An 11,209-nucleotide genomic window follows, 5' to 3' on the forward strand; every position below is an offset into this window, starting at 1 on the left:
CCCCTTGCCCTACTCTTGTCCCCTCCACCTCCCGTGATGCCACTGCTGCCCCTGGGGATGCTCCCCAGGGTGCGGCCTTAGTTGTTTTCCCCTGCTCTGACCCATCAGGGGCTGCTGCTCTCCTTCCGCCGCCCCCTGTTGAACTGGGGAGCGGGGCGGGCCGCGTGGCGTCGGCCCATCGGACGCCACGTCGAGGGTCTGCCCCCTGCCTGCCCACCTCGGTGGGCCACGGGGCTGTGACGGGGGCCCCGCTGGGGGACGGTTCTCGATCCGTTACCCCGCCCCCCCATGCGCTGAGGGAGGAGCTGCGGGAGTTCCTTGAGGACGTCCGTGGCTCCCGTAACAAAGTCCAACTTGCGCTCCAGCGATGGGGGGATTTCCATCTAATCCTCCGGGCCGCAAAGGCCCTCATAGGGGAGGGTAAGGGGACCGGGAAGCAGGCCGCCGCGACCTACCGGCGGGTCTGCCTCTTCCGTGACTCTCTACTCACCCACGGGTTTGGTCACGGATTGCTGCGCGGCCCGACGGAGGCCGTGGGCGTGTCTGCCGGCGAGGATCCCCCCCAGCACTCCTCATGGCGACGATCATCTTTGCCACTTTGAACGCCCGGGGCTGTAGGATGGGTCTCCGCAGGAGCCAGGTGCTCTCCTTCCTTCGGGACGGAGGGTACTCTGTGGTTTTCCTGCAGGAGACCCATACGGATCCGGCCGCTGAAGCTAGGTGGCGGCTGGAGTGGGGGGACAGGGTCTACTTTAGTCACCTCTCGGTTCGCTCGGCGGGAGTGGCGACCCTGTTCTCCCCCGACCTACGGCCCGAGGTGCTGGGGATCGCCGAGGCAGTGCCGGGCCGCCTGCTGCACCTCCGGGTCCGCATGGAGGGGCTTGTGGTTAATCTCGTCAACGTCTACGCCCCGACATCGGGCCCGGAGAGGTTGCGTTTTTATCGGCAGGCATCCGCCTTCCTCGGCTCTCTGGATCCTCGTGAGTGCCTGGTCCTGGGCGGGGACTTTAACACCACCCTCGAGGAACGGGACCGCTCGGGGACCGAGCAGTGCCCGGCCGCAGCGGACGTCCTCCGGGAGATCGTCGAACGCCACTCCCTGGTGGACGTCTGGCGCGACCACCACCCGGACGACGTCTCGACTTTCACCTTCGTCCGGGTGGAGGCCCATCGGTCGCGCCACTCCCGGCTGGACCGCATTTATCTGTCACGTTTCCACCTTTCACGAGCCCACTCCTCCAGCGTTCGGCCGGCCCCCTTTTCTGATCACCACCTTGCCACCGTGACGGCCTCTCTCTGCGCGGAGAGGCCGGGGCCGGCCTACTGGCATTTTAATAATAGTTTGCTGGAGGACGTGGGCTTCGTGGCGTCCTTCCGGGAGTTCTGGCTGGCCTGGCGAGGGCAGAGACGCGCCTTTCCCTCGGCGCGGCGATGGTGGGACCTGGGGAAGGTGCGCGCCCGGCTCTTCTGCCGCGACTACACCCGGGGCGCCAGCCGACGGAGGGATGCGGCGATAGAGCAGTTGGAACGGGAGGTTTTGAAGCTGGAGAGGCGTCTGGCCGCCAGCCCCGAGGATCCATCCCTCTGCGGAGCGTGCCGGGAGAAGCGGGAGGAGCTCCGGGCCCTCGAGGATCATCGAGCCCGGGGTGCCTTTGTTCGATCCCGCATCCGCCTCCTTCGGGAGATGGATCGCGGCTCCCGCTTCTTCTACGCCCTGGAGAAAAGGAGGGGGGCCAAAAAGCACGTCACCTGCCTCCTGGCGGAGGACGGCACCCCCCTCACGGATCCGGCGGAGATCTGCGGGAGGGCCAGGGCCTTCTACGCGGCTCTTTTCTCCCCGGATCCGACCGATCTTAACGCTTGCAAAGTGCTCTGGGACGGACTCCCAACGGTCAGCGCGGGCGACCGGGACCGGCTAGAGCTGCCTCTCACTCTGGCCGAGTTCTCGGAAGCCCTCCGTCGCATGCCCACCAATAAATCTCCGGGCATGGACGGGCTGACCGTGGAGTTCTACCGCGTGTTTTGGGACGTCCTCGGCCCAGACCTAGTCACCGTCTGGGCCGAGTCTTTGCGGAGCGGGGTCCTCCCTCTTTCGTGCAGGCGAGCCGTGCTCGCCTTATTGCCGAAGAGGGGGGACCTCCGCGATTTACGGAATTGGCGTCCCATCTCGCTCCTCAGCACGGACTATAAAATCGTTGCGAAGGCCATTTCGATTCGGCTAGGGTCCGTGCTGGCGGACGTGGTCCACCCGAACCAGACCTACACCGTCCCGGGCCGCACGATCTTTGATAACTTGTATCTGGTCCGGGACCTTCTGGAATTAGGGTGTAGGGATGGTCTGTCGTTCGCCCTCCTGTCCCTGGATCAGGAGAAGGCGTTCGACAGGGTGGATCACGGGTATCTCCTGGGCACTCTGCAAGCGTTAGGCTTCGGACCCCAGTTTGTGGGTTTTCTCCAGGTGCTGTACACTTCCGCGGAGTGTCTGGTCAGGCTCAACTGGACCCTGACCGAGCCGGTCAGCTTCGGGCGAGGAGTACGGCAGGGGTGCCCCCTCTCGGGTCAGCTGTACGCTCTGGCGATCGAGCCCTTCCTCTGTCTCCTCCGTCGGAGGTTGACGGGGTTGGTGCTCCGGGAGCCGGAGCTGCGGCTGGTCCTGTCGGCGTACGCCGACGATGTGCTCCTCGTGGTCCAGGACCCGGGCGACTTGGCGCGGGTGGAGGCTTGCCAGGCCATTTATTCGGCGGCCTCCTCCGCCCGGGTCAACTGGGTCAAGAGCTCTGGCCTGGTGGTAGGGGACGGGTGGCAGGCGAGCTCCCTCCCACCCGCGCTTCAGGCCATCCGGTGGAGCGCGGGTCCGCTGCTCTATCTCGGCGTTTACCTTTCTGCCACGCATCCGTCTCCGCCGGAGAACTGGCATGGTTTAGAGGGCGGGGTGAGGGCGCGGCTCCGGAAATGGACAGGACTACTCCGGTGCCTCTCTCTTCGAGGGAGGGCGCTGGTGCTGAATCAATTAGTCCTGTCCATGCTCTGGTACCGGCTCAACACCCTGGTCCCGGCCCCGGATTTCCTGGCCAACCTCCGGACGGCGGTTCTGGAGTTCTTCTGGCCAGGAACGCACTGGGTCTCTGCAGGGGTCCTCCACCTGCCCCTGGAGGAGGGGGGGCAGGGCCTGAAGTGCTTGCGCACTCAGGTCCACGTCTTCCGCCTCCAGGCCCTGCAGAGGCTCCTGTACGGTGTGGGTAGTCCGGCGTGGAGCGTCTTGGCACACACCTTCCTCCGTCGCTTCCGAGGGCTCCGATACGACCGGCAGCTCTTTTCTCTCCATCCGAGAGGTCTTCCGCGAGACCTCTCTGGGCTGCCGGTCTTCTACCAAGACCTCCTCCGGACCTGGAAGCTCTTTTCAACGACCAGGTCCGTGGCGGCCACCGTGGGGGTCGATCTCCTCGCGGAGCCCCTGCTACACAACCCCCAGCTCCGTGTGCAGGTGGCGGAGTCCCCCGCGGTGCGCCAGAGGCTGGTCTTGGCAGGAGTCACCAGGGTCGGAGACCTCCTGGACTACGACCGGGGAGACTGGCTGGATCCCCTGACGCTCGCTCAGCGCATGGGGCTCTCCAGCCCTCGTACCCCCCGGCGCGTACTTCAGGAGGTGAAGGCCGCTTTACTGCCCGCTGCTCGGGTTTACCTCGACCGGGTCCTGCGAGAGGGCACGCCCCGCCCACCTTCCACCCCGGGCCCTGTGGATCTTTTTATCGGACCCCTGCCCCGTGGCCCCAATCACCCCCCTCGCCCTTTCACTGCAAGCCGGCTGCCCGATCTGCAGCCGGTTTTGTTCCAGACCGCGCCAAGAAAACATCTGTACACGCTCGTGCTCCACACGCTTCACTACCTCACCCTCGCGTCCCGCCCCGATACGAAATGGCGGGACCTCCTGCCACCTCTCGAGGGTGAGGAGCCCCGGTGGGCCAGTCTGTATTCTGCCCTAGTCCCGAGGCCCGCCGGGGATGTCAGTTGGCGGCTCCTTCATGGGGCCGTGAGCACGGGCGTGTACTTGGCGCGGTTTACCCCTGTCCCCAACACCTGCCCCTTTTGCGGCGTGAAGGAGACCCTGGCGCATGTTTATTTAGAGTGCGCCAGGTTGCAGCCCCTGTTCCGGCTCCTCTTGGATCTCCTGTTGCGTTTTTGGTTGCACTTTTCCCCTCACCTGTTTATCTATGCACTCCCTATCCGTGGCCCCACGAAGTCGCGGGATCTCCTTGTCAACCTCCTCTTAGTCCTGGCCAAACTGGCCATCTATAAAACCAGAGAGGGGAGGTTGGCCGATGGGATTTCCTGCGACTGTGGGGCCTATTTCCGCTCCTCCGTCCGTTCACGCATCCGGGCGGAGTTCCTCTGGGCGGCGTCCACTGGCTCCCTTGACGCCTTCGAGGAGCAGTGGGCGTTGTCCGGGGTTCTCTGCTCGGTGTCCCCATCCGGTTCCCTTCGTTTAGCCCTATGACCTCACTCCCGCTCCTGTTTTTTTCATTGGTTGTCCCACGTACTTAGTTAGTGTCCCGGACCTGTGGATCCTCCCCTTAGGCTGGGGGGAGGTCCTTTAGCAGTGGGCGGGCTTCGCCCGCCCACTTCCTGGATACTAATAGGACCAGACTCCTGTACCCCACGGCCTGGGTCTGTCACACCACCTTATAGTCCATTCATCCAGCCCATGATTCTTTAACTTGCTGGCAAGAATACTGTGGGAGACCGTATCAAAAGCTTTGCTAAAGTCAAGGAATAACACGTCCACTGCTTTCCCCTCATCCACAGAGCCAGTTATCTCATCATAGAAGGCAATTAGGTTAGTCAGGCATGACTTGCCCTTGGTGAATCCATGCTGACTGTTCCTGATCACTCTCCTCTCCTCAAAGTGCTTCAAAATTGATTCCTTGAGAATCTGCTCCATGATTTTTCCAGGGACTGAGGTGAGGCTGACTGGCCTGTAGTTCCCCAGTTCCTCCTTCTTCCCTTTTTTAAAGATGGGCACTACATTAGCCTTTTTCCAGCCATCCGGGACCTCCTCGATTGCCATGATTTTTCAAAGATAATGGCCAACATCAGCCAACTCCTTTATCAACCTCGGATGCAGCTCATCTGGCCCCATGGACTTGTGCTCATCCAGCTTTTCTAAATAGTCCTGAACCACTTCTTTCTCCTCAGAGGGCTGGTCACTTCCTCTCCATATTGTGCTGCCCATTGGAGCAGTCTGGGAGCTGACCTTGTTCGTGAAGACAGAGGCAAAAAAAGCATTGAGTACATTAGCTTTTTCCACATCTCTGTCACTAGGTTGCCTCCCCCATTCAGTAAGGGGCTTACACTTTTCCTGACCTTCTTGTTGCTAACATACCTGTAGAAACCCTTCTTGTTACTCTTAACATCCCTTGCTAGCCGCAACTGCAAGTGTGATTTGGCCTTCCTGATTTCACTCCTGCTTGCCTGAGTAACATTTTTATACTCCTCCCTGGTCATTTGTACAAACTTCCACTTCTTGTAAGCTTCTTTTTTGTGTTTAAGATCAGCAAGGATTTCACTGTTAAGCCAAGCTGGTTGCCTGCCATATTTACTCTTCTTTCTACACATCGGGATGGTTTGTTCCTGCAACTTCAATAAGGATTCTTTAAAATACAGCCAGCTCTCCTGGACTCCTTTTCCCCTCATGTTATTCTCCCAGGGGATCCTGCCCATCAGTTCCCTGAGGGAGTCAAAGTCTATTTTTCTGAAGTGCAAGGTCCATATTCTGCTGCTCTCCTGTCTTCCTTGTGTCAGGATCCTGAACTCGACCATCTCATGGTCACTGCCTCCCAGGTTCCCATCCACTTTTGCTTCTCCTACTAATTCTTCTCGGTTTGTGAGCAGCAGGTCTAGAAGAGCTCTGCCCCTAGTTGGTTCCTCCAGCACTTGCACCAGGAAATTGTCCCATACATTTATTTGCCAAAAACTTCCTGGATTGTCTATGCACCGCTGTATTGCTCTCCCAGCAGATACTGGAGTGACTGAAGTCCCCCCCTGAGAACCAGGACCTGTGATCTAGTAACTTCTGTTAGTTGCCAGAAGAAAGCCTTGTCCACCTCATCCCTCTGGTCTGGTGGTCTATAGCAGACTCCCACCACAACACCACCTCACACTTCTAAACTTACTCCAGAGTCGCTCAGGTTTTCTGCAGTTTCATACTGGATCTCTGAGCAGTCATACTGCTCTCTGACATACAATGCAACTCACCCACCTTTTCTGCCCTGCCTGTCCTTCCTGAACAGTTTATATCCATCCATGACAGTACTCCAGTCATGTGAGTTATCCCACCAAGTCTCCGTTATTCCAATCACATCATAATTACTTGACTGTGCCAGGACTTCCAGTTCTCCATGCTTGTTTCCCAGACTTCTTGCATTTGTGTAAAGGCACTTAAGAGAACTCGCTGATGATCCTGCTTTCTCAGTATGAGGCAGGAGTCCTCCCGTCTTGCGCACTCCTGTTCATGCTTCCTTCTGGTATCCCACTTCCCCACTTACCTCAGGGCTTTGGTCTCCTTCCCCCGGAGAACCTAGTTTAAAGCCCTCCTCAGTAGGTTTGCCAGCCTGCTTGTGAAGATACTCTTCCCTCTCTTCATTAGGTGGAGCCCATCTCTGCCTAACAATCCTTCTTCTTGGAACACCATCCCATGGTCAAAGAGTCCAAAGCCTTCTCTCTGACACCACCTGCGTAGCCATTCATTGACTTGCACTATTCAATGGTTTCTACCCAGGCCTTTTCCTTGCACAGGGAGGATGGACGAGAACAACACTTGCGCCTCAAACTCAGTTATCCTTCTTCCCAGAGCCACATAGTCTGCAGTGATCCGCTCAAGGTCATTCTTGGCAGCATCATTGGTGCCCGAGTACCATAGATATCGTCCTTCCATACACAAGCAGTAAAATACCCTGGAAGGAGGCAGCAGACTCAGCTCTGTGGGCCCCAAAGGCCCCATGGGAGCAGAGACGCCAGTCTCAGAGCAGGGGCTCTGCTCCCTGCAGACACTCAGGACTTCTCAAGGCCTGTGTTTTTAGCTAAAGTTTCAGATCACTGAGCACAGGCCAGAGGGGAAACAGCTGGGAAGGTTCTGAACGATCCCTCCTGCCGGTGCCAGTGAAGAGGTTGGGGCAGCACCTCGCTGCACTGTACCCAGACCCAGGCCAGGAACAAGACCCCACGGTGCTCTCATCTGTCCGGGCTCACATGTGGCCTCCCCTAGGCAGCAGCTGAGCACCTGAGCCAGCGCAGTCCCCTTAACTGCACCGGGTGAAGCTGTGATGTGGCTGGAGGTCAGTGAGGAACAGGGAACACTCGGTCTGGGGGAATGTGCCACCCATAATTATAACTGCTCCAGAGCTGTAATACCCCAGGGCTCTCTTCCCCTTTGACAGAATGTGATTCCTTCACACAGCACAGCAACATGCTCCTGCCCTGTCAGCCTGGCTCTGTACAGCACCCAGGGCAGCCCCCGAGAGCCCCCTCCTGAGCTCCTTGCAGAATCTCCCCATTTCACTCCTTCTCTTTCCTCTGGGCCCTCAAGTTCTCTCCCTTTTCTGCCCAAGGCCCAGGCTGCTGCTGCAGCTGCTGCTGAGAGCTCCTGGGGAGCTGTTCAGTGACACCCTTGCGGTGCTGCTGCAGGGAAGCAGTGAGGGAGGGAGGGAGCCAGCAGGAACTAATGAGAGACAGGAGGCGGAAAAGCATCCTTTGCACTCATCAAAACAGCTTCATTAGTGAGCAGGGATCAGACTGGGGGAGAAGACAGAGGGACAAAGGTGGCTGGATTCTCTGAAGATCCACCCACAAAATAAGCTCCACCCATGTGAGTCACCAAAAGGAGACAGCATGGTCTGTTCACAGGAGATGGTGCGATGTTCAAAACGGGATGGAGTTGCTGATTGGCTCCAAATGGCTCCTGGGGCCGGTCTCCCCTCATGGGGCTAGAATATACCCTTGGGCTCTCTGGGCCTGGACCTTCTTTACTGGGGGGAAAATAAAAGGTGGCATCTCCCAAACATCACCCGCCTGTGGCACCGGAAGGAGGTGTCACTGGCAGTACATGGTGCTGGGCTGTAACTCTTCCTCTCCGCTCTCACAAGGTGAATGAAATTGTTAACAATGCTGATATTTAAAGGATCATCCCCAGGCACCTGAGCCCACCCCCCACTCAGGGACTGGAGCTGTTCACACCTCTCCCAGCTGCTGTGCCCAGCTCTCTGCATCCCTACATGTGGGTCAGTTTTGAGGTTTTCTTCACAACCAGAACAGCTGGAGAGTCAGTTTAACACAAAGTGAAAGCTGAGATCCTGCAGAACAAGGCAGTCACAGAGAAGTGCCAGTACTTCCTGGCTGTTTCTGAGCCCTGTCAGTGAAAGTAGACGCCGCGACGTACCAGTGCTTCCTGCACCAGGCCCGGCGTCCTTAACAGGGTTGGTGGCTCTGGCCTCCTGGAAGGGGGGGGCCTTGGGGCAGAAGGGCCAAGGGGGCTCCGCATCCCACCACTGGTGAGTGCAGGGAAGGGGGTGGTTCCATTCCTCCCCCTCCCCCAAGCAACACGACTGGGGCCGGGTGGCTCCGCTTCCCGCTGGCTGCAGTGAGTGTGGGGGCGCACCCAACCCCTGCTGCTGGCCGGCGCCAGGCCCTCTGCTAGTCCCTCAGACTACCCTGGGCCCCACAGGGCCCCCCAAAGCTGGGGCCCAGGGCAGCCAGGGGCGGCTCTAGACCCCAGCGCGCTAAGCAGGCGCGTGGGGCGGCCCTTTCCCGGGGGGGGGCGGCATTTGGCTCCGGTGGACCTGCCGCCGGCATGCCTGCGGGAGCTCAACCGGAGCCGCGGGAAGAGGGGACCCGCCACGGGACCGGGGAAGGGCGGCGCAGCGCACCGCGCTGCTTGGGGCAGCCTAATTTCTAGAGCCGCCCCTGAGGGCAGCAGCCCCTTTTGCCCCCCCCCCTCCCCCGTTGGCAGCCCTGCTGGTAGGGTCCGGCATGCGGAAGCAGGGAAAGAATTAATAAGGATTTGAAGGGGATCTTAATACATGTCAGTCAGTTAGCAAGAGTTAGCCTAGCTGTAACCCTAATGACGTGAGACTTCTAGAAGCAAGGATAGTGTGAGACATAGGGAAAGAACTGTGTACAAAGTTATTACGACCTTGTAACTGATAACCAAATATGCAGGCTTGCTTTTCTTAGGAGTGAGACAAACAAGATAGCAGAATGGCTTATGTATAAACAAAATGTAGTTGTTGCTCTCTATTGTCTGTATTATTGCTAGTTATTATCTGTAACAAAAGTATAAAGGCTTGCTGTAATTGTTTACCAGTTGAGAGACCTGTCCGGGACTGGGGCAACCCTGTGTCCTATGGCACTCTCTCCCTCCATTGTAATTACTGGAGAAATAATAAAGTATTTGATTTTGTTGCACCCAAAAGAAAAAGCGAGAACTGAGTTTTTCTCCGACAGGCAGTACTGCCATGGCAGCGCTTTAACTTCGCTAGTGCGGCCGTGCTGCTGGGACCTACCGGCAGGGCCGCCGACAGGGGAGCAAATGTCGGCTGTGTGCAGGCCGGGCTGGTGGACGGCTCTTGCCAGAGCACTGCTCCGGCCCGCACCAGCCCACTTTCACCTCTGCAAAGCACCCTGGCGGCCAGTTTTCAGAGCGGGATCACTACTAACCGTGCTGCTCTCTGTGTGGATGTAAGAGCTGCTAGTGTGAATGTGCTCTGCCTGCACAAGGAGCTAGTGTGCACACGCAACAGCGGCTTTAAAGTGGCATCACTTTTGCCAGCAAAACTTTGCAGTGTAGACAAAGCCTAAGAGCTGACAATCACTAAGAGCAGGGTGGAACCTCAAGAGACTGAACGTATAGAGCTGGAGGCATTGGGAGAGAGGGCAGAGCGAGGGCAGGGTGCGCTCGGGTGAGGGGGCAGAACAGGGCAGGAAGAGGTGGGGTGGGAGTGTGGTCTTGGGGGAAGGGATGGAGTGGGGGCGGGGCCTGTGCAGAGCAGGGCTTGAGCACCCCTGGGGAAACGAGGAAGCCAGCACCTGTGTTTTCCACACTCAGGCTCTGTGCTTTAGAGAGAGGAAGTTTTGCCTCTCAGAGGCGCGCAGGGTGGGATGTGGTTTGCCCAGGTTACTGGGTGGGGGCTCGAGCTGGTTCTGTGTTGTATATTGAACCCAGCCCTTCTTGCTGCCCACTCCACCTGGCAGACGGGTTGCAGGTTCACAAAGAGCCATCAGCCCTGTTCTCTCTATCGGGCATTGAAACTTGCAGTGTGTTGGGGCAAAAATGTCTGGATCTTTTCCCATTACCCACAACCCCCAGTGCTCACCCCCCTGAAAACCAGGCCCCTTTCGTTTAGGTGCCTAACCTTAGGCAGCCAGGTGTGAAAGATTGTCCTGGGATTGATGGGGGATAAACCTGGGGTCCTTAAGCGGTTTAATTAAGCAAAGTCAACAGCATTTCCTACCTTGTACTCCTGGGCAGCCTCCTCCATGGGAACCACCGTGTGAGACTTGTGGTTCCGGGATTTCTCACACACCAGGCAAATGGTTTCTCCATCCTCCTCACAGAAGAGTTTGAGACGTTCCTCGTGTCTCTCACACAGATCCTCCTTTTGCCCTTTTCCTGGTTTTAACCCCAGTTGTTTGAGCTTTTGTACAATGTTGCTCAGCTGGGTATTGGGCCTGAACTCCCCTTTCTGGAACTGGGCTCTGCACTGGGGACAGGTCAGGGGTGTCCCCGCTCCCTTTTCTGCACAGTACTGGCTGAGGCAGGCTCGGCAGAAGTTGTGCCCACACGCGATAGTCACCGGCTCTGTCAGATACCCCAGGCAGATGGAGCAAATAGCTTCATCTTCTATGTCCCTTGCTGTAGCTGGAGAGGCCATCGCAGCTGGGTGAGTGTCTGTTCTCTCTGCCCTTTGCAGGCAGCCAGAAGCCCAACCAACCACACCCGCAGGCAACCGGAAAGCAAAAGGGAAAAATATCAAGGACAAGCAGCCTTTTAAAGCTTCTTTTAGCAGCTTGTGCAACCGGGAGCCAATCACGTGCTCCGGCAGGATATTCCACCCAAAAAAAAAAAAGGCAGAAGCCACAGCCCAGAAAAGCCTCCAAACTTTAAGAAACGAATAGGCAGAGGGGATAAAAGTTACCACAGTGGGGTGAGCCATCTGCA

The 11,209-nt window shown here is 58.0% G+C and overlaps 1 protein-coding gene across 1 annotated transcript in view; it reads right to left on the reverse strand.

The window, feature by feature from the left end:
* Nucleotides 1-10,987, reverse strand: part of LOC123345951 (E3 ubiquitin-protein ligase TRIM39-like) — a 28,484-nt gene extending 17,497 nt beyond the window's left edge. The window contains exon 1 of the mRNA XM_044983090.1: nucleotides 10,503-10,987. Coding sequence (XP_044839025.1) covers nucleotides 10,503-10,922 — 420 coding nt within the window. The 5' untranslated portion in view covers nucleotides 10,923-10,987. The remainder of the gene's footprint in view (nucleotides 1-10,502) is intronic.
* Nucleotides 10,988-11,209: the final 222 nt, after the last annotated feature.

This window comes from Mauremys mutica, chromosome 12 (genome assembly GCF_020497125.1).
Source record: "Mauremys mutica isolate MM-2020 ecotype Southern chromosome 12, ASM2049712v1, whole genome shotgun sequence".
In the NCBI taxonomy this organism is placed as follows: domain Eukaryota; kingdom Metazoa; phylum Chordata; order Testudines; family Geoemydidae; genus Mauremys; species Mauremys mutica.